At 41.6% G+C, this 23,507-nt stretch overlaps 2 protein-coding genes and 1 long non-coding RNA gene across 6 annotated transcripts in view; 2 read left to right on the forward strand and 1 right to left on the reverse strand.

The window, feature by feature from the left end:
• LOC137094715 (probable G-protein coupled receptor 146) overlaps window positions 1–7,565 on the reverse strand; it is a 41,438-nt gene extending 33,873 nt beyond the window's left edge. Inside the window, exon 1 of the mRNA XM_067461299.1 lies at window positions 6,637–7,565. The gene's annotated coding sequence lies outside the window, so the exon portion shown is untranslated. The remainder of the gene's footprint in view (window positions 1–6,636) is intronic.
• The window catches only part of LOC132782136 (uncharacterized protein C7orf50), a 112,484-nt gene that overhangs the window by 74,845 nt on the left and 14,132 nt on the right, over window positions 1–23,507 (forward strand). For all 4 annotated transcript variants that reach the window (XM_060786836.2, XM_067461302.1, XM_067461301.1 and 1 more), the window contains one exon: window positions 15,852–16,030. In XM_060786836.2, the coding sequence (XP_060642819.2) occupies window positions 15,852–16,030 (179 nt within the window). The remainder of the gene's footprint in view (window positions 1–15,851; window positions 16,031–23,507) is intronic.
• On the forward strand, window positions 761–4,073 carry LOC137095083 (uncharacterized). Its single transcript, XR_010908786.1, has 2 exons — window positions 761–916; window positions 3,982–4,073. It is a non-coding gene; the product is annotated as an uncharacterized lncRNA (long non-coding RNA).

The raw sequence follows: 23,507 nt of genomic DNA on the forward strand, positions 1-23,507 counted from the left end.
TTTCCTTCCTGAGACTGCCCTCCACCTCACAAACTACATTTGGGATTTTTCTCCATTTGTTAAGTATTTTGCCAAATGTTGTTATGGAATGTGGAGATTTGGGGGTTGCAATTCTAGAAGTATAGGCCCAAGGCATCTTAAAGGTGTGGAATTAGTTACAGAGTTCTTTGAATCCTGACTTAAATTAGATAATAGTATGTACCTGGATTATCCCATAGGAACACAATGTTTGGCTTAGATGCAAGCAGGAAGAAAGAATATTTCCTGCCTCTTTCTTCCTGCACTATGCTCTAATGAACCTTGGAAAGTCAGTCCTGAGGGCCAGGAGGTCCTCCAAAGGTACAACATGTGGCTCAAACATTGCATTTTGAGCAAGACCAGTGATTTGAAAACACACCTTGCAGAAACAAAATACTCTGACTCATGCAAGAATCTGTGTGTATCCCAAGTTTTTGACATCTGTCATAAATACCTCCAGTCTTGGCACTGCACAAAGGTTTAGCTTTCTAGCTTGCTTATTATTTATTTAAAACAGAAGGTATGGTACTTCTTCAGTCACATATTGATTCTAAATTGCACTTGCATTGATTGCATAGATTGCATTGATATTTCAGATATGATCCTGAGCAGCCAGTAACTTGCTAAAGTCCATTTAATGAGTTTATGGCCAAAGTATGGCAGCAATCTTTGTATACATACTTTTGAACAAGTATTTAGAATGTAAAATAGTTATTAATTGACCATTTTATGTAAAAAAATTGAGCCAGGGGTTTACTTGAAGGTTGCTGTTGCTGATATGATTGTAACTGGAGACTGGATAATCTTGTGCTCTTTTCAACAAATACTGGAGGATTCACCTACAATTGTAGAGGGCATTGACTGTTGGATGGTAAGGAAGATATTTCTGTTCACTTCAGTAAGCCTCTACAGTACTTGCCTATTACATTTATATTTATATAATACTAGCTTGGGGACCCGGCGTTGCCCGGGTTATTAGAGAAAGTGGGTAATGGCGGTTCTGTATGCCAAGTTTGGTCTTTATTGGTCTTTGGATAATGGCAGCATTATTTTCAGGAAGTAAGTGAAGGTACTTGAAATCCCATCATCCATGGGCCATCCTCCTACAAACAGCAGCAGGATATAGAGTGGGTCATGGGGGCTCTGTGTGCCAAGTTTGGTCTTTATCAGTCATTAGATGAGGGTGGCAGTGGTGTCAGTAAGTGAGTGAAGGTACTGCAAGTCCCATCATCCAAAGTCCATCCCCTTTCAAACTGCAGCAGGATGTAGAGTGGATCATGGGGGCTCTGTGTGCCAAGTGTGGTCTTGATTGGTCATTAGAAGAGGGTTGCAGCAATCTTTGGAAGGGAGTGGAGGTACTTGAAGTCCCATCATCCATGGTCTGTCCTCCTCCAAACTGCAGCAGGATGTAGAGTGGGTCATTGAAGCTCCATGTGGCAAGTTTAGTCTTGATTAGTCATTGGCGAGGGTCTCAGTGGTCTCAGGAAGTGAGCAAAGGTACTGTAAGTCCCATCATCCATCTCCAATTTTTTCCAAACAACACCAGGACATAAAGTGGGTCATGAGAGGTCTATGTGCCATGTTTGGTCTTGATCCGTCATTGGATGAGGTTTGCAGAGGTCTCAGAATGTGAGTGAAGGTACTGGAAGTTCCATCATCCATGGTCCACCCTTCTCCAAAACTGCAGCAGGATGTAGAGTGGGTCATGGGGGCTCTGTGTGCCAACGTTAGTCTTGATTGGTCATTAGATGAGTTTTGCAGCAGTCTTGGGTAGTGGAGGTACTTGAAGTCCCATCATCCATGGTCTGTCGTCCTCCAAACTGCTCCAGGATGTAGAGTGGGCCATTGAAGCTCCATGTGCCAAGTTTAGTCTTGATGAGTCATTGGCGAGGGTCTCAGGAAGTGAGTGAAGTGACCGCAAGTCCCATCATCCATTGTCAAATTCTTCCAAACCGCACCAGGATGTAGAGTGAGTTATGCAGGCTCTCTGTGTAAATTGTGGTCCTGATCCATCATCGTTGGCAGTTGTAATGGTCTTAGGAAGGGAGTGCAGGTATTGCAAGTCCCATCGCCCATGGTGCATCCTCCTTCAAACTGCACCTGGATGTAGAGTTTGTCATGGAGACTCAGTGTGCCAACTTTGGTATTTATAGGTAATTGGATGAGCGTTGCAGTGGTCTGAGGAATTGAGCAATGGTACTGCAAGTCCCATAATCCACGGTCCATCCCCGGCCAAACCACACCAGGACGTAAAGTGGGTCATGAGAGGTCTATGTGCGAAGTTTGGTCCTGATCAGTCATTGGATAAGGTTAGCAGCGGTCTCAGAATGTGAGTGGTGGTACTGCAAGTCCCATCATCCATGGTTCATAGTCCTCCAAACTGCAGTAGGATGTCGTGTGGGTGATGGGGGCTCTGTGTGCCTATTTCGGTCTGTATTGGGAGTGTTCTGACCCAGCCCCCGGCCTTTCCTTTCCTCTCTTTCTCATCTCGGAATGTTGGATTTGAGGCTGGCCAATCAGAGAGCATATGCAAATTTCCTTCTGTCATGCCCCGTTTCTGCCATGAACCCTCTTCTCCACCAGGGGCGCCTATTGAAGCTGGCCAATCAGAGACCATATGCAAATAGCACCACAGCGGCAGCCAATCAGAACGCTGCCACATACTCCTCCCGCCGCACTTCCTCTGTCCGATACAAACAAACACTCTTCTTTATTATATATACAGATTTATTTGGTTAGGTGAATGGAAAGCAAAGCGTTTAGAATGTGCTTGAATTTAAACTATCAGCTTTTAATTTGGGATATTAAAATTGTACTGTTTTTAATTTTATTTTCTGGCCTACATATATTTATTTGTTTGTTTGTTTTTGCTGCATTTGTATCCCATCCCTCTCAGCCTTCCGGCACAATGAAGGGAGACTGGAAACTATAGAATATGGGTGGCAATCATCCATCCATCCATTACATGGCCTCCTAAATATTGTTGGACTTTGACTGCCAGTCTTCATCATCATTGTCCATGTTAGCAACTCCTTTTGGGATTTGCAATCCCACAACATCTGAAAGGCTACAATACTCTCATCCTGCCATAGGAGACCTTTCAATGTTCTGCTGTGAATTTAGAGGACAACACAATAGTTGTGTGGTCCTTGCTCTTAAATTGTGTTACCTTCAATAATAATAATAAACTTTATTTATACCCCGCCACCATCTCCCCCAACAGGGACTCGGGGACCTTCAATGGATCCAAGACACATTGCACTTTCAGAACCTCAGAGTTTTAAAGACCCACAACTTATTCACTCCAGATCTTACTATTTTTTGATTTCAACAAGAAAAATTGGGACTCTAAAGTGCAGAACTCTGGCTACTAGATCAAATCCCTGGTCTTCTTTCTACGTAGTTAATGTGACATTTATGTCTTGTGCAGCGTGTTTGTGTCGACTTTCCACTAGACTATGTCTCCTAGCACAGAAGATGTTTGGTTTTGACTTTGTGCCATGAAATCCAATGAAAGGGAATAAACCCACCCTTGACAATGCTATTGTTTTTCTGTCCTGGCCCAGACTCATGTTTAGTGGGAAGTAAGTCCCATGGCCTTCCTTGGCATGTGTTTCTAATGAGGCATACTTGGGACCTCAGCTTTGAAGAAACTGATACCTAACAAGAGGGTCCATCAAAGTGTTTTTGTTGTTTGTTTTGAAAGATAAGTCCTATTTTGGAGTTGAAACCGTATTATCAAGGGAGCTGTGGAAATTGTGCCTGACTGAGGCATAATGAATGGCTTTCCATCTTCAGTCTCTTTACTGAATTAGGCTGGATGTTCAGAGAGATGATTCATAAGCTTTGCGGTTAGCACCAGAGTGAATGTTATCTTCAGATGAAAGGAAATGCGGGTTAGCTAATGTTACATGACAGCAACTGGAGAATATTATACTGTTGTTGTTTTTGTTGCTGCTGTAGATCACCTGAACCTTGGGAGCCTGGTGCCAGTCCAAACCCCAAGAGGGACTTTGTGCAGCCAGAAAACGCTGAGGCTCTGGCAGGATGTCAAGGTAGATGACTGGACAAAATAAGTGTAGCCTCTGGCAGCAGGTGGAAGAGCAGGCAAAAAGCTAGCTGAAGGATGCGGGGAAAGTTGATCCACTTTATTTTCACTGTACTTTGCTTTTGTCAGCCATCACGTACATTACTTTTTAAAAACATCCCTTGTTTAGTGGACTCTAAAGATTCGTATTTATGGGTGTTTCATTGGTATGATGTCAGATTAAGGTTAGATTAAGGTTTTCTTTCAACTAAGGTCTCTTTCGCACTACTTAATTACAGTACTTTGAGACCACTTTAAGCAGTTATGGCAAATTCTAAGATTGGCACTTTAGGGTGAGGTACTTATTACTCTTAGCCAAAATGCTTTAGTGCCTTTCCAAATTATAATTCCTAGGATTTTATAGGATGCAACTATGTCTGCTAAAAGGTACCAGAGTACTATAATTGTGTAATGCAGTGATAGAGACCAAAGACTCGAAAGCTGTATGAAACTCTGATCACTCTCTTCCAGACAGATGGGAACTTTTAATCATTTAGAGTCATGTTATATTGTGGAATTCTCACAGCACCAGTCCTACAAAATATGAAAGAAGAGTTGTAAGCAATGTCTTCATGTTTCAGCCCCTTTTCCTTCTGGTTCTCCCTGCAGATAAAGGGTTGTCTACAGCCTATGTAAGGGCCTTGCTATCCAGAGTGGTTTGCTATCAAATTTTCTATGTACAGAATAGTTTTCAATATCCATGTGGTATGGTCAGTTTATGATTGCATTTGCCCATTTGCATTTGTACTGTTGAATTCACTGACAAACTTTCTCTACTCCAGAATCTTACAGCTGGGTTGCTGTGAGTTTTCCAGGCAGTATGGCCACATTCCAGAAGCATTCTCTCCTGACGTTTCACCTGCAGCTATGGCAGGCATCCATAGAGACCTTGCAACCTCTGAGGATGCCTGCCATAAATGCAGGTGAAACATCAGGAGAGAATGCTAGTGGAACATGCCCATACAGCCTGGAAAACTCATAGCAACCCAGTGATTCCGGCCATGTAAGCCTTCGCCAATAATCTTACAGCTGGTTTGTGCATCATTAGATAACTGGCAACCAGTCTGTGTCAACAGATATTATTAAAATGGGAAATGAGGTGATATGAAAACTCTGTCCTCTGTGTCATTATCTATGGTTGCCCTCTCAGTCAACATACTATATATTACTCTTCCAGTAATGAAAAGGCTGTAAAGCTAGAAGGAAACAGATGTCTGGCCACTTCCATCAGCCCAAAGCAAGGTTATCTTCTTGTCCATCTTCCTGTATAGCCCATAGTCCATAATTCATAGTGTCATAGAATTGGAAACAAACCATAAAGGCCATTGCATACAACTGCCTGCCATGCCAGGATACACAACTAAAGAACTTCTGAAATTTCCACAATTGGGCAAGGTTTCAAAGAAAATATCAGCAGTGGGAAGTTGCATTTTGTGTACCTGTCCATAAGGAAATAAACAGGAAAGTTTCCAAACTTGGTGTAGAAACCTGCCCCATCCATATTGGAAAACTAAAAATGCTCTTCTATAGCCACCTTTAGATATCTTCTTCTTACTCCTCCCCCCAGTAATTTGAGGCGGTTCTCTGGATTCCAGTCCACTGAACTGCCCTTCATACGCTCTGCTGGGAGTGAAGGGATTGGAATAGAGACTTTAGAACTTCCAGGCCCCATTTAGAAGTCCTTGCATGAACTTATTTTATGATCATAAGAAATGTTAGACTTTTTGTTTTTCACTTACATGTTTTCCATCTCTTCTTGTTTCATAGTGATGGTGGCTATCTTATGGTGTGGCAATTCACTGTCTCTGGTTTTTTTTTGGTATTTTGAAGCTGTGTTAAAAATAGCATGGGATGCCAAAGTTGCTGTTCTGCAGGGTTCAGCTCCCCTCCCAGATCTCTGCAACATAAATCTCTCCCAAGAACGTTGGACCCTTTCATGAATATTGAACAAAGCCAGTCCATTTTTTCCACATTAAAATAAAAATCATTCAGTTGCATCTTGCATTTCTATTCCAATAATAGTTTTTAAAAGGCAGGCAGTCTCTTTAGGTTGCTCTGAAGAGCTGCTTATGCGGATGAAGATTTCTGGAAAATGAATCAAGTGAACACATGCTCCCTTTGAAAAACCATTACTGAGACCTTCAGAAATGCAGTTTGCTTTCATCGTATGGCCTCTGCGTTGCCTCACAATGAAAACAGCAGCTCAGCGTGGAACACAGTGTCCTTTGGGGAGCGGGTGGAGTTATGTAATGGCCAGCCTCTTGTTCATAAATCAAACTAAACAAAAACACTATGAGACAAATAAATAGATAAACAACTCACTCAGAGTTTATGCTTTCCTTGGGGCCCCATGGCTTGTCCTGGAGGAATTGTCAAAACTCTTGTTTGCATATTTAACATGGGTTGATATTTGAATTGCCGGTAAAATAAAATAGGAAGGTGCCACTTTTTATTTGCCATCTACAAAAATTAGCATCTTTTTTACTTCAAGATTTCTGATAACATGCTACAAAATCTATTGAGAGACTTACCAGAACTTCTTTTTCCCTCTCTGCTTTCCAGCAGTCTTCCTCCCAGGCTGTCTCTCTTCAGTGGTTTCAGACTTTCAGGCAGCAGCTGACATTCTCTCCAGACAGAGGGATTTCTGCTGAATAAATTCCCATGTTTTCCTTCTTCTTTCATCACCTTGAATGTTGTCCTGCTGTACACTTCATCTCCTCTGTGTCCCGCTTCCTCTCCTTCCTTCCTAAACGTCAGCTCAGGCACTTGTCCGGAGGTGTCCTCTTAGGCAGGCTTCACGTTCAAAACAATCCTTTCATTCCTTTCATGCTGGAAAAGAGAACTGAAAGAAGCTTGAAACAGCGGTCCACTCACCAAGGCCGTGGACCCAAAGATATAAGTCCTTGGAGTTCTACAAGGAGTAGTGGTGTGGTTTTTATTGAAAGTTCAACTTTTAAGGAAAAGAAGGAAGTAGAAAGCAAAGGGGAGGCTGAAGCTGAGGTTTGGTTCTCTCCCCACTTGGGCCCCTTGCCGACTGTTTTTATTGATTTCAATCACTGGAGGCTAGCTTAGCTCTCTGAAGAAACACTGTGTAATGTGTTCTTTCCTGGCTTTCATTAGAGAAACTCAATGCAGCTCGGTCACGCTGCCGAGCTTGCTTGGCAACCTGCCTACTCTCTGTGGTACTTCTGCTCCTTTCATTGGCGGAGGCTGCGTTCCTGTTTCCTTCTCCAGCAAAGGACCTCGGAAAAACATCAGATTCTCTCTCTCTCTGCTGCTGCTGCTTTCCCCTCCCCTAATACACCAGCCCTGCTGAGCCCAGGCTGCTTTTACCCACAGCCTAAAAAAAGAAAGAAAGAAATGCCTTTTCTGGGGCGAACATGGCTGCAGACCTTATAGTGTTTGAACCGGCAAACAAACAAAGAGAGACATTCAGCGCTCCTGTCCCTTTCCCAGTTGAGATGTTTGGAAAGTGGAATGAATGAAGCTGTGGGAAGAGAGAGCGGAGCAATGTGAAGAGAGCTTCTCTGTCTCTTCCCTCTCTGAACAGCTACAGTCATTTGGCACGCATTTAAGAGTACAGTGAACTGTACTTAACTAAGACGGTGCCTGGGTAGGACTTTATCATGGGTTCCCTCTAGTGGAATCCTGGGATTTGCAGGTTAAGGAGGAGTACTTGGAATGCTCAAAAAACTTTCAGTTTCTTCCCAGACTACAAATCACAGGATTCCATAGAATGAAGCCATACCAGTTAAAGTGGAATCATGGTGCTGTAATTGCATTATGTGAAAGATCCCTGGTCTATTGAATGGGGCTGGCTTGGACCTTGGGAACCCTGGACATGGCTGAACATGAGGGGTAGTCTATTTTAGAGGAAACCCCTTGCTCTTACTGTATTACCAAAGAACACATGTGCATATATCACGAATATATATACATACTAGCCGTCCACATGTTGCTGTGGTCCAGTCTGTATATATGTGTTGTGTATGTGTGTATATACGTATATGTGACCAGCAGTGCTGCAGAATTTGAAGAGGCATGAATGGAGGGTGAAAGAGAGAAACGTGCCAGGAGGAAGGCGCCTCAAGCCAACCCCGACTGAGACCGCCTTCCACCTGGAAACCAATGCCCTCACTGTGGGAGAAGATGCAAGTCAAGAATAGGGCTCCACAGCCACCTATGGATGCACAAGAATACTGATCATGGAAAACTATCCTACTCGTCCAACGGATCGCCTAACTAACTAACTCAATGTATATGTGTGTGTGTATACATATTTGTGTATGTGTGTATATATGTGTGTTTGTGTATATATGTGGTTTTCTGCATGTGTTGTTTTTTTTTGTTTCTTAAGTCTCTCATGCTGTGTTTTTCAGTGTTTTTATGAGTGATGGTCACTCATTGGCCTAATAGGTATATTGTGTCCAAATTTGGTGTCAATTTGCCCAGTGGTTTCTGAGGTATGTTAATCCCACAAACAAACATTACATTTTAATTTATATAGATGTGTACATGTTTGCACAGACTCAGAAGGAGTTTGTCTACCATAAAACTGCAGAATGGAAATTAATTTTTCCATGAAAATGATTTTTCCAGCTTTCTTTAGAAGCAAAAGACTAGGACTGATGTGGAAAGTTTCCCAGCCTTGGGAGCCTGTGTTGGATCCAGGGAAACACTCAGTGACATGTTTGTTTCCAATTCCTGGCTCAAATTTCACAGCCGCCACCACATTTTCTTCCAATGAGATTTGGGGGCCACCTTCCCAATGTGCCATCTCTGCCACAGTTGTTTTCAGATATGAACTGGAAGTAGCTTCCCGTGGTGCCGGAGCATCTCACACGGGAGAACAGGAAGTGACCTCTTGCAGATGAGGAAACAAGCTTTAAGGACAAAGCATCTGGGATTAATTGTTGTTCTTGGTCACATGGGGGATACCAGATTTGCAGTGGTGGAGTGGTGGAAGGTCAACACAGCAGAGGCCACAGAAACAGCCCAGGGGCTACATGTAGACTATCATCATCATAGGCAATACCTCATGGCAAAGTCTGATTGTCTTCCAGAAGTGAGTCTTGGTGGTGGGTCCGTAAGTGATTGTAGAGACCAATTCTGGATCCGCACAATCTTTCGCAATGAGGAAATACATTTCCAGATGGAAGATGGTCCCGACAAGGGCTTGCTTGACACACTTTTCTCTTGGCACCTTTCTTCCTTTCAGGCCTCTTCAAAATCCAAAGCACTGTTGGGAACAATTGACCTCCAGTTACAATGCTTCCCAGTCATCTGTGTTTATTGCACATTTCTAAAGGTTAACTATAAGTTTATCTTTGAATCTCTTTTGTTGTCCACCACCATTTTGTTTTCTGTTCTTGAGCTGAAAGTAAAGTAACTGCTTTGGAAGACAGTGTTTGGGCATTTGGACAGCATGGCATTTGGTCCAGAAAAGTTGATGGCGGAGGATCACGGCTTCAGTGCTGGTGGTCTTTGCTTCTTCCAAAATGCTGACATTTGATGGCCTGGGTTTTTCTGAAGAGATTTGCTGGATTTTTCAGAGAAAACACTGATGGAATATTTCCAGAAGTCGAGAGTGACGTTAGTAGATGGTCTGTGTTTCTTGGGCATATACTAGAACTGGAAGAACAATAGCTTTATAAATTTTGTTCCAGTGAATGTAGGCTCCTGTAGCCTACATAGGGCACCTGTAGCCACCACAGCTGTAATGCCTGGTCCATGGTGCAAAACTCAGAAGCACAGCTCCTGTTTCCATGACCTCTTTTACAGCACTAAAGCAACATGGAAGTTCATTCAGAGATTCTCATTCAAAGGAAGGCTAACAGAATGGATTCCTCACTGCCTGCCCTTCCGCTTTCGATGAAGACGTTCCGCTCCTGGAGGCTTTTGGATTACCCTTAGCTCTGTCCCAGTTCTTGGTTTTGATGCTCACTGTAATTTTTGAGCTGTTTTTCAGAAACGACATTGCAATTCCTTCATTTGTTCTGGAATAAAGCAGTTTTATTTATCCTCCGAAATGCCTTGTAGGCCTGGATACCCTCAAAGAGTCAGGATTTAAATTAATCAAGAAATACATGAATATAAATAAGACATCTGAATTGAGGAAGGACAGTATGTCCAATTGCATCCGTTTTGGAATACTCTACAAAATATTATTAGACTCTGGCTAGTTTGTCATTTTAAATTCCATTAACAACAGAGTCAGAAAGATTGCTTTAGATGCAGTCAAGCAGGGAAAAAATCCAAGGAAGTTCACCAGGAAGCTGGATTTAAATGAGAACAAGCCTTTGTACCTTTCTGCACTAGAAAAGCATCCTTTTAGCTGTTAGAAAGGAAGAGAAGAACGATACATTCATCCATTCATCTATTCTCTCTCACACACAGTGCTTCTAAACTCCTGTTATGAATACTAAAACAGGAAGTGTGTGTTCAATTAAAACTGCATACTCTGATGCTGCTTCCTATCAAACCAAACATATTTCTGAGAAGCACAAAAATTACATAGAGAGACCCATTGTTTTAAATATTCTCCAGTAGGAAATTCCCAGAACACAAGAAACATGATTATAGGCAGTCCTGGAGTTACAAACATCCAACTTACAAATGACTTACTTTAAGAACAACAGGAAGTTAGAGAAACCTGCTCCACAGAAGGGAAATCAACTCCTGAAAGAGTTATCATGGGGAAAAAGTGTGTCCACTGAAGCTTTATCACCAATTCTTGTTTCAACAACAAGCCAATTTTTTAAAAATCTAATTATCACAGGGGCAGAAAGTGGGGCGAAATCTTCTGAACGGGCAAAGACAGCAAGACAAACACCTTATGTGTGTTGACCCATATGCTAACCTAAATTGTAAACTAACTCTCTCTCTCTCTCTCTCTCTATATATATATATATATATATATATAGAGAGAGAGAGAGAGAGAGAGAGAGAGAGATAGGTTGGAGTACCTGTTCCGACTTACATCCAAATTCAGCTTAAGAACAACCTGTCTTGTTCGTAACTTGGGGACTGTATAAACTTAATTTTTGTATTAGGAAAGTGTTCCTTAAATGCAAGATTATACACATAATCCAGTTTTATTGCATTATTACGACCACCAGCAACCAGAACTTATAAAAGTTGCTTTTTTCAACCACACCCGCCCCCCCCCCCCCCCGACTCTCTTTGCTGCTTAATCTTGTTCCTCAGACCTTTCCATTCTGAATCCCAAAGCTTTTCTAAGTTCACTGTTTTCTCTGCTCAGAAGCATGCTATGAGCTCTATGCCCTTCAGATGTGGGTGTCTCTGCCACTATTGGTTTGCATTCCTGATCAAGCTGTGACACAGTACTCCACATTGCAGTAAAAATTCTTGCATACTTGGCCCCGATATGACTATTTTGCATCCCTGTCTGTGAGCCTTTGTTCTGAGTCAATGGGGACACGACCTGATCACAGCCTAACTAAGTGGGTAGCTAAGGCACATAAAGACCGTCAAAAGATTGTCAGGGTAACCTTTAGAAATAATGAATGTCTCAGAGCATCACTGTTATTCTCTGAAATTAGACTGGAATACTGCTCTATAAGAATTTTTTAGCATTTATTAAATGGAGTGATAGGAACTAACCTGTTTCATCCAAACTCAGGCCGTAGCATCCATTTCCAGACCAATTCTTGCATGGCAGGGAGTTGGACTAGATGGCCCATGTGATCTCTTCCAACTCTATTATTCTATGATTCTATGATCTATTAAGGCCTAAATATCCCAAAGGTACCAGAACTCATCTTACCTTGGATGCAAAGCAAAGAGAGCCCTGGTTGGTACTTAGATAGGAGACAACTATTGAATACTGGCAGCTGTAGGCTGTATTTCAGAGGAAGGAATGGGCAAACCACCTCTAAGTACTCATGTGCAATTCATGGGATTGCCACAAATCAACAGGTTATTTGAAGGAACATATTGTAAAACCTTGTGCCCGGATTGAGGCTAGAAGCCCACTTTAAAGTTTTAGATGATGCTATGCTAGCCTAGACCTTTATAATTTACTCTTATGTTGACCTTGAAGCCAAAGGCATAGCATTTCAGTGGACTCTCTTCCTCTTCTATTTGTGACCTTCAATATTTTTGTTATTTTCCAGCTTGAAAGAAAAGGACTCTCAAAATCAGAATGCATCTCTGTATATCACCTGCATCAAACTGAAGGCCCAAGGGTGGGCCAAATCTGGCCTGCCATCCCATTTTATGTGGCCCTCCAGATGGTTGACCACAACTCCTGTCTTCACATCATTAGATATCAGCCATGTGCTCTTGGGTTGCAATTCCCATTATCCCAAGTTTGCATGGGGGGCAATAAAAACTGATGGGCGTTGCCATTCAATAACATCTGGGGCCCCAAATTAGGTAAAAGCAAAGAGTACTGACCACTATGCAAAAAATTAATAGTTAGTCCAGAGTGTGGTGGAGGCTCCTTCTTTGGAAGTTTTAAACAGAGGCTGGATGGCCATCTGTCAGGGGTGATTTGAATGCAATATTCCTGCTTCTTGGCAGGGGGTTGGACTGGATGGCCCACAAGGTCCCTTCCAACTCTTTGATTCTATGATTCATTGTCTCCACAGATTCTCTATCTATAGATTCATTGGCCCTGTGAAGGCAGCCATAGGTCTGATGTGGTCTTCAATGAAAATAGGTTTGACACCCCTGGCTTAGAGCATCTCCTCATAACATTCCATTTTCTTTTTCCTTAGGAGAAAGAGGAGCTTACCAAAATGTAGAAGAATCTAGGCACTTACAAAAAAAGTATACAATTGAAAAGCAAGTAAATCTAATGAAATCCTCAGAACATCACTAAAATACCATGAAGCCTCAGCCCAGGGAAGCATCATTGGCCCTACAAAGCTTACAGCCAAAACCAACAAAAAAGGGCACAGAAGTTAGAGAAAGACAGAATAAAGGGCTCCCATTTATTAGGCTGAAAGAAAGTAGCTAGTCCAGTGAATTTCATGGTTGGGCATGATCTGAACCTGGTCCCAGTCCAGCCTGAATCATGCCCCATAATGGTTCACCAGTGAAGCTTTTCCTCAGAAGCATTCTTTAAGAAGAAGAGGCTAGCTCAGAGCTGAATTTGACTTGGCTCCACTCTTTAATATTACTGTATGTACTAAACCCTTAAATTACGGTCAGGCATTCCATTGGACAAACCTAAAATATGTGTAGATGTATTTCTAAATGAAACGTCTCAATAAATTTGCCACAGTTTGTTGAAAACTGGAGGGAGCGTATCATCCAGAGGAGAAGGCACAGTGTGATTAGTGGCTTTTCAAGAGCGATAAAAATACCCTGCATTCTTTCAAGAAGAACTCAAAAGGCTTAGAATCTAAAAGTGGTGTGAATCGGGCATTAATACAAATTAATAATATGTTTGGTGTGGGTTGTTTCCCTGTTTACTTTGGCTTAGGAGCCTTGACTCCCTTCATCCAGGCCAACTCCTTAAGAAGAGAACAACACTGGGAATTGCTTGTCGATCTGATACGCCCAAATCAAGGTCCGGTGTTCCTTCCTCAGGACTATTGTTTCGTCTTTTTCCATTGTGGAAAACATGAGCCAGGGAGAAGAATAAAGAGATTTTTGATTAGGGAATCTGGAGGAAGGAGAGCGATAAGCATTTATGGTTCTTCTGTAGGAAGCAGGAAGGCTTCTTTTGTCAGAGGGAGCAGAGTCACTTGAATCTAAAGCATAAATAAACAAGTTCGTTAGATTGCTCTACATGTCACATACATCTCATTGTTTTGATTCGATCTTAACAAACAATGCAGCGATTAGCATACTTTTATGTCCTCTATCTTCTCATCCTGTCCTGAAGTGATTGCTTGTTTCAACAAATAGGATTTCTAAACAATTGCCTATTACATAAAGACCCTGCATCCTGTCATAGACTGTTTTTCAAAAATGCTCTGGGAACACATGCAGCCCTTACTTTGATGCTTACAGTCAATATTTCTCCAGGAAAGGTGCTGCAGATTTGACTACAGGCATAGCTTTGTTCTCAAATATTTATCTATCTCTGACACTTAGATTTCTTCTGAACAGTTCTGAGTGGATGGATAAATTAAAGGGCCTTAGCGGAGTTCTGATTTTGTCCTCACATTTTTTTGGGTCACAGTGTCTTTAAAGGTAGTATTGCAACAGACTGACAGAGAAGAATGTGAGTGGAAGCAAGGAGAAATCAACTCAAAGCAGCCAAGTTAATTTCCAGCCAGATTCAAGAACAAGTTATCAGGCCTCTTATCTATTTGTTCCCTTGCTTTGTATGTAAGGAATGAGTGCCTTCTTGTTTTTCCTGTTTGTGTCCAGGCTTTTCAATCAAGATATTGGCTTTAACCAGTCAGAAGGTTAAAGCCTGGCATAAAGTTTGCCAACAAACAGGGCACTTGCCCACGTTATTTTTACCACTGTTTAGAAATGTAATGTGTACTTATGTCAGTCATTATTTATTATTGGGTTGTTGTAGGTTTTTTCGGGCTATATGGTCATGTTGTTGTTGTTATTATTATTATTATTATTATTATTATTATTATTAAACTTTATTTGTACCCCGCTAGCATCTCCCGAAGGTTTAGATGCGGCTTACACAGGCAGAGGCCTCAACACACAACACAATAATACAATCTAAGCAAATCAAACAATTAAAAACAGAATAAAGCAAAATAAACAACAGGCACAATACACTAAACACAATAAAACTGGGCCGGGCCAGAGAATGGGTACAAGATTAAAAGTGCTGATGTGACAGGAGGTGTATATAGGGCTTCATGTTCTAGAGGCATTTTCTCCTGACGTTTCGCCTGCATCTATGGCAAGCATCCTCAGAGGTAGTGAGGTCTGTTGGAACTAGGAAAAAGGGGTTTATGAATGACCAGGGTGGGACAAAGGACTCTGTTAGAGCTAGGTATGAATGTTTCAACTGACTACCTTGATTAGCATTTGATTGCCTGGCAGTGCCTGGAGCAATCTTTTGTTGAGAGGTGATTAGAGTCCTTGTTTGTTTCCTCTCTGTTGTTGTGCTGTTCTAATTTTAGAGTTTTTTAATACTGGTAGCCAGATTTTGTTCATTTTCATTTCCACAAAACATCTGGAAGGCCGGAGTTTGCCCATGCTTGGTCTAACCAATAAGAACTCAAGCATCTTGTAAACAGATGATGGAAGATCGGGGCCAAGGGAACCCAGTGAACATGTCTGAAGAAAAAAAATCTATAATTGGGTACAGAAATACAGATTATCCTCTTATTTCCATTGAATAAGTTGAACAAGGCCCTATAATGCTTGGAATAGACAAGGCTGAGATATTATAAATGGGTGAATTCTCTGTCCAGATGAGTGATGTTCTCTCTGGTGGAGAGAACAAAAGGATCGTTTTTATAGTGTTCTTTTATATTTTTACTCAGGGCCCAAGCATTGAAGGGCCCTTGTATCTTGGCTGTTCAGGAACAGATCCAAACCCATCATGAAACACCTTCCTGGTGGCAACTGGCATATTTCGGCTATTTTAGTTCCCTAAAGACTTTTCTTCCTCTATTTTTGCTGCTACATTGTACTGTATTATATTTCATGTCTGGTTCAAGTGTGTCAAAGAGATGCTTTGCACCCTTCCTCATTGTTTCCCCCTTCCACATTCAACCAGTATTTCATCATGAAGGGCATTTCCTAATCAACAATGGACTGAGTGTGTTTTTTGTTTTGTTTTGTTTTTAAGAAAAAGGAAGAGCAAGACCAAGATCTTTCACCAGAGGAGAAGAGGATACTGGAACGAAAGTTGAAAAAAGAGCGCAAGAAAGAGGAAAAGAGATTAATGCGAGAAGCAGGGGTCATCGCTAAGAAGGAAGTGCCTAAGAAACCCTCAGGTTTAGAATTGGCATTGAACTACTTAACTTCGTAAGTTTGACCCTATTAAGAAGACCCATCCATAGAAATAAACAAAAATAGTGTCATTTTAGATTTGAAAATACAGAACTTCCCACATTTTTTAAGTTCCAGGCCATCATATAGCAATAAATTACAGTTATTTCATTGAGGTGTTGTTTACTGATAGGAAGCCTTACCTGAGTTGGCATGGGATGCATGTGAGCATGCATCTACAAAAGGTATGGCTGGGATCCAAGTTGCTCTTTGCCGGCTTGCTTTTGTTTCCGTTCAGAAAGTGATGCAGGGCATTCAGTATCCCAAATATCTTTTTTTGTTTTAGTCTGCTATATAAGCAAGTATCTTGAAAATCATGCAGTTTGGTTTGAGGACTAGTATTATGTGATATTTGGTCGATATAAAAGAGCATTTAAATAAAACCCAATGAGGAACAAAGCTGTATATTTGCATACCGGGGTTTTGGTAATTATATGCCAGAGAAAGTGAATGGTTCCAGACTTCAGATAATTATTTGCTATAATTAGTCTATTTGCGTGTAGGACTTACAATTCCATTCTGGGGGCTGGTTAGAGTTAAAGTTTAAAAAAGTCTTCTATATAGCAGCCTACAGCCAATTATAGAATCTGGATAAACACAAGGGAGTGTTTATTTTTTTCCAAGCAGGGACCAAGTCTCCACTCACGAAATCCAGAAGGTTACTAAATACAAGTTAGCATTTGGAATCATTCCAGGCTCTGCCAAAGAGCAGGATCCTCAGACAGTCTAAATTATCGCTGTCAACTTTTCGGCATGGAGGGAGGAAATTAATGGCATTCCAAGCTGGGGGCCATGTGTGTGTGTTTTTTGTTATATAATCCTCATAATGGAGTGGGAGCGGGATGACGGCAGCAATATTCTCAACATGGAGAACGGCTGGGACTCTTCACCCTTTTTTTCAAATGTTCTTAGATGAGTGTATGCTCGAACAGTACTATGAAATATATTTTAGTGCAAGATATTTGCAGCAATGTAGTCGAGAAAACAAGGGATCACTGGCTTCTTTTGATCCGTGTCATTTTTGAATGACCTTAATTGTTGATCAGTGAACTTCATGACTGAATGGAGGATTTGCATCCTGATTCTCAGTTTCATGACCTAGTAATAATAATAATAGTAAAACCTTATTTATATTTCTCTCTATCTCCCCGAAGGGACTCAGGGAGATAGAGGAAGCTGGAGTCTCCAAGGCATCTTGTTTTCTGATGCCTTGGAGACTTGGAATCAACTGAGCAGTGGGTTCAAATTACAGAAAAGGAGATTCCACCTGAACATTAGGAAGAACTTCCTGGCTGTAAGAGCTGTTCAACAGTTCAACTCTTTGTTTTGGAGTCTGGTGGAAGCTCCTTTTTGGAGGCTTTTAAACAGAGGCTGGATGGCCATCTGTTGAGGGTGTTTTGATTGTGCTTTTCCTGCATGGCAGAGTGTTGGACTAGATGGCCCATGTAGAATCATAGAATCATAGAGTTGGAAGAGACCTCATGGGCCATCCAGTCCAACCCTCTGTCAAGAAGCAGGAATATTGCATTCAAAGCACCCCTGACAGATGGCCATCCAGCCTCTGTTTAAAAGCTTCCAAAGAGGGAGTCTCCGCCATACTCCGGGGCAGAGAGTTCCACTGCTGAACGGCTCTCACAGTCAGGAAGTTCTTCCTCGTGTTCAGATGGAATCTCCTTTCTTGTAGTTTGAAGCCATTGTTCCATTGTGTCCTAGTCTCCAGGGAAGCAGAGAACAAGCTTGCTCCCTCCTCCCTGTGGCTTCCTCTCACATAGTTATACATGGCTACCATATCTCCTCTCAGCCTTCTCTTCTTCAGGCTAAACATGCCCAGCTCCTTAAGCCGTTTCTCATAAGGGTTGCTCTCCAGACTCTTGATCATTTCAGTCGCCCTCCTCTGGACACATTCCAGCTCTGTGATTCTGTGATTCAAGCCAATATCTAAGTATCTGCTGTTGACAAGAGAGTCCAAGCCAAGACATTCAGTCTCATCTAGCAAGGCCGTTCTTAAATTCTTGGGAAATATGAGAAGGTTTAATTCTGTCTGAAAGCAAGGTGTCTGTAATTTGTATTCTACAGCCCCCGACCTTTGGCAGTGTCATTTTGCTTTTATGACCCAGAAAAGAGCTGTTTAATTCAGCAACCATATTAAGCTTCTTACAGATCTTCTTCAGTTCATTATGGATGGGGAGGATTGTGGAAGAATTAACACTCCAACTATCAGACAGCATGCTTTTTCTTTGATGTGACAACAGTCTGCTGCTGTAAGGAGCATTATCGACCCATTCTCAGTTGATACAGCTAATACTAATTTAACTAGAACAAGATTTGTGCTCTTTCAAAATTTGGAAGTCCCTAGATCTGAAATTTCCAAATTTTTCATGTTGCTGACACGCTTTTTAGACATGCATCCTTTCACAACACAGAAATTCAGCTTTGCTAGCAAGCCAGGGGTTAAAACAAACCCCATATATGATTTCCATGTTCTATATTCTCTCTCTCTCTCTCTCTCTATATATATATATATATATATCAGTGGTTCTCAACCTGGGGACCCGAGATGTTTTTGGCCTTAAACTCCCAGAAATCCTAACAGCTGGTAAACTGTCTGGGATTTCTGGGAGTTGTAGGCCAAAAACATCTGGGAACCCCAGCTTGAGAACCACTGCTCTATATGCACGCGCGCGCACACACACATATAAATCTTTATTATGTAAACAAAGTTTGGAATTTTTCTCCTTTACAATTCTTATATACTACAGTAGATTTCTGAGCGGTTTCCTCTATAGGAGCAGAATTCAAAACAATCTTAACAAATTAGAGAGATGGGCCAAAACTAACAAAATGAACTTCAACAGGGACAAATGCAAGATACTCCACTTAGGCAGAAAAAAAATGAAATGCAAAGATACAGAATGGGGGATGATGCCTGGCTTGATAACAGTAATAATATTTATTACTTATTCTTGATAACAGTACGTGTGAAAAAGATCTTGGAGTCCTTGTGGACAACAAGTTAAACATGAGCCAACAATGTCATGTGGTGGCAAAAAAAAAAAAAGCCAATAGGATTTTGGCCTGCAAAAATAGGTGTATAATGTCTAGATCCAGGGAAGTCATGTTACCTCTATATTCTGCCTTGGTCAGACCACACCTGGAATACTGTGCCCAATTCTGGACATCGCAATTAAAGGAAGATGTTGACTCTAAGCTGGAATGTGTTCAGAGGAGAGCAACGAAAATGATCAAGGGTCTGGAGAACAAGCCCTATGTGGAGTGGCTTAAAGAGCTGGGCATTTTTAGCCTGCAGAAGAGAAGGTCAAGAGGAGACGTTATGGTCATGTGAGGGGAAGTCATAGGGAGGAGGGAGCAAGCTTGTTTTCTGCTGCCTTGGAGACTAGGACGCAGAACAATGGCTTCAAACTACGGGAAAGGAGATTCCACCTGAACATCAGGAAATAACTTCCTAACTGTGAGAGCTGTTCAGCAGTGGAACCTTCTGCTCTGGAGTGTGGTGGAGGCTCCTTCTTTGGAAACTTTAAAACAGAAGCTGGATGGCCATCTATCAGGGATGCTTTGAATGTGATTTTCCTGCTTCTTGGCAGGGGGCCAACCTGGGTGGCCCACATGGTCAATGATTCTATGATAGCCACTCCATGCAGTTAATCACAAACATAGTTTTCACTAGATTTTATTTTATTAATTAGAAATACATCCATTTTACTTATAATTACTGGAACTCAATAAAAATTGTGCAAATTATAAATCTTATAGCAGTACCTATACTTTAACAGCATCTGCACCTCACTCTTTGGAGGTTTTTAAATGAAGATGGGTGGCTATCCAGGCGTGCTTTGATTGTTCCTTCCTACTTGAAGGGGTTTGGTTGGACTAGATGCCCTCTGGGGGCCTCTTCCAGTGGAGTCTCCTCCTCTGGAGAGTTTTGAACTGACGCTGGATGGCTGTCTGTTGAAAGGGCTTTAACTGTGCCTTCCTGTCTGGCTGAAGGAGGTTAGACTGGATGCCCTTTGGGGGCTTCTTCCAGTGGACTCCCATTCTTTGGAGGGTTTTGAACTGAGGCTGGATGGCTGTCTGATGGGAGGGCTTTGAATGTGTCTTCCTGTCTGAAGGGTATTGGACTTTGAGGGTATCTTCTAAATCTGTGTTATACTTCCTACCGCGGTCACTCCCCATAGCCCCTACTTGTTCTCTTTCTCCATGTCCCCCCCCCCCCATGTTTTACTCCTGGGAATTGTAGTTTTCTGCAGCTACAAAATATTCTGTTAGAGACTCCTTAATCTCTTTCACATGCCAGAGATTCCCCAGGAGAGAGTGAATGTGTGTTAAATCAGCTTACATCTGTAGTGCAAATACACCCTGAGTCATTCCATTCAAAGCCCATGAGCCATCGGGGACTATTTTGAGAATCCTTTTCAAGAGACATTAAACCAGAAATCACTCATAACTTAATGGGATGCTCATTACGAATTTCCATGGTTGAGGGGAAACACCTTAAAGTGACTTCTGATGCTAATAACACCTTGTAATTGAAGGAGCGTGAATACCTGTGCTAAAAAAAGCAGATTAACCCAGCCATGTGCACCTTGTATTAAAAGGATGCCGCCTCATTACATTTTTAAAAAGTCAACCATGTCAAGCACCATCTCAGAATGAAAAAAAGAAGCCAATTAGAACTTTCTTTTGGTTTAGCACATGGTAAAGTAGGCATAATGGGGTGTGTTCATTTGCATAGTATTATCACCCCAGATATTGCTTGTGTTCAACATTTGTTCAAGCAGAAATATTTGCTGCAGGTTTTTCCTGGCATTATAATAAGCATATCACTGTCAGAGAACCAGTCAAGGAATAATGGGGAGAGGGGGGAACCCTCAAATTCTAACTATTTCTACTGGTTTAGATATCCAGCGATGCCTGGTTTAGGTATTTTGTAAAGATTTTGTGAATGGCCCCATAAGGATGTGGGTAAACTACAATTCCCATCACCATCTGTTATTGCCCCCCAAACCCCACCAGTATTTAAATTTGGTCATGATGAGTCTGTGTTCCAGATTTGATCCAGATCAGTAATCAGTGGGGTTCAGTGTTCTTTGATTGTGAGTGAACCATAACTCCCAACATTTATTTATTTATTTATTACTGTACTTGTATACCGCTGTTTCTCAGCCTAAATTGGCGACTCAACGCGGTTTACAACAAAATACAACAATCAACAGTATTCAGTTTAAAAACCATAAAAAACAACATACACAATACACAATATTGGCCCATCAATAGCAATCCAATGCATCTCTTAACTAAAATCGCAATCCAATTTCATCGTCCATATTACCAGTGGAATTAACATTGTGGAACAATTTCTCCCAATCCCTCCAGTATCTTCTATTGGTTATGATGGGTGTGTCATGTTTGGTCCAGACCCATTGTCAATGGGAGTCACAGGGCTCTCTGGATGTGGGGTGAACTGTAACCCCCCCCCCCCAACCCATTCAGTATTTAAAGTTGGTCATAGTGGATCTGTGTGTCAAGTTTGGTCCAGATCCATTGCTAATGGAGTTCACAATGCTCTTTGTATGTGAGAGCCATCTTGGAAAATGCATACAAACATAGATTAGATGGATGGATGGCTATTTTGACTTTTGTTATATAAATTGATAAATTGCCCCCACCCAATTCCGAACTTTCTTTTCCCACAAATTCACTAGGCAAATACTCTCCCAACAACAACATTGCCTGCCTCTCCTTGCAAAGAATGCAACATGGTTAAAACAGAGACATAAAACACACGACTATTAAAATACATATAACTATTAAAATAGTTAAAATGCAGGTCAAAATTCATGGATACAATGCTGATTAAAATACATATTAAAATTAACTGAGTATTTCCTGCCAGAAGAGATATGTCTTGAGTTGTGTCTCAGCCTCCTCCCCTTATTTACAATGTGAGTATTATGAATTTCCTAAGGTTTATGTATTATTGAGGCACTGTCCATTAAATAATCCATCATCTGTTTCAGGTCATCACTCAGCCAAGTTTGTGTGCAATCTTAGGTGAGTGATGACAGCAATCCGGAGAGAAAACAGGACCACAACCAATGTTGCCAATGCAGTCCAGGGATCTGGGTTTGGTTCAGAACCACGGAGAGCAATCTTGCCATTAACCTACAAAGAGGTTGCCACAACACTGCCGAAGTGGAAGAAGAGGAGGATGAAAAGCAGACAAAGAGGAAGAAGGAGAAAGAGGAGAAGGAGAAGCAAGGAATGAAGAAGAGAAGGAAAAGGAAGAGTAAGGCAAGAAAGAAAAGGAGGTGGTGGAGGAGGAGGAGGTGGTGGTGGTGGAGGAGAGGGGAGTGAGGAAGAAAAAGAGGAAGATGTGGAGGAAGAGAAGAGGAAAAAATGGAGGAGAGGAGAATGAGAAAGAAGAAGGAGAAGAAAAAGAGGACAAAGAGAAGAAGAAAAAGAAGAGAAGAAAACTAAGAATTAAATGAGAAAGAAAAGGAGGTGGTGGTGAAGAAAGAAGATGAAGAAGGATAAGAAGATGATAAAGGGAAAAGGGGAGGAGTCAGATCTGAAAACTGGAGAGGTCTTGTTGGTGGCTCTTAGCATCCATGAAGGCCTGACCTAGGTGAAGATGTCTCCGGTTGGTTCAAGGGACTGGGGAGGACTCTCTACTCCTTCTCTCCAAGCCCTCTTCCAGGAGCAAATGGCACTGTGCAGGAATAGTTACGTAGGCATTTCACTAATCAAAAATGGCTAATGATATTATCATCATCATCATCATCATTGGAACTTGTCCCACAACTACCATCTGCCTGTGACAAAGAACTGGTGGGATCACAATTCTGAAGAACTTACAGAAAATGAACACATCAAACTACTCTGGGACTTCCGAATTCAGACTGACAGAGTTTGGGAGCACAATATTCCTGGCCTCACAATCATATTAAAACACCAAGTATGGATCATTGATGTTGGAATCCCAGGCGACAGCAGGATTGAAGAGAAACAACTGGAAAAGCTGACATAATACAAGGCTTTAAAGATCGAACTGTAAAGACTTTGGCACAAGCCAGTCAAGGTGGTCCCAGTGGTGATCGGCACACTGGGTGCAGTGCCTAAAAACATTGGCCTGCACTTCAACACAATTGGGGCTGACAAAATTACTATCTATCAGCTGCAAAAGGCCACCCTACTGGGATCTGCACGCATTATTCGCCAATACATCACATAGTCCTAGACACTTGGAAAGTGTCTGATGTGTCATCCAATACAACAACCAGCATAGTGATCTTGTTTGTTGTGTACTAATCTTGTTGTGTTTCAAATAGTAATAATAATAATAATAATAATAATAATAATAATAATGCCCCTCTAGGATGTAGGTCTTGATGAGGAATTGCCAAGTGGATACTTCACCACACGGTCTGTCTTATGT

This window comes from Anolis sagrei, chromosome Y, assembly GCF_037176765.1.
Source record: "Anolis sagrei isolate rAnoSag1 chromosome Y, rAnoSag1.mat, whole genome shotgun sequence".
NCBI classification, from domain to species: domain Eukaryota; kingdom Metazoa; phylum Chordata; class Lepidosauria; order Squamata; family Dactyloidae; genus Anolis; species Anolis sagrei.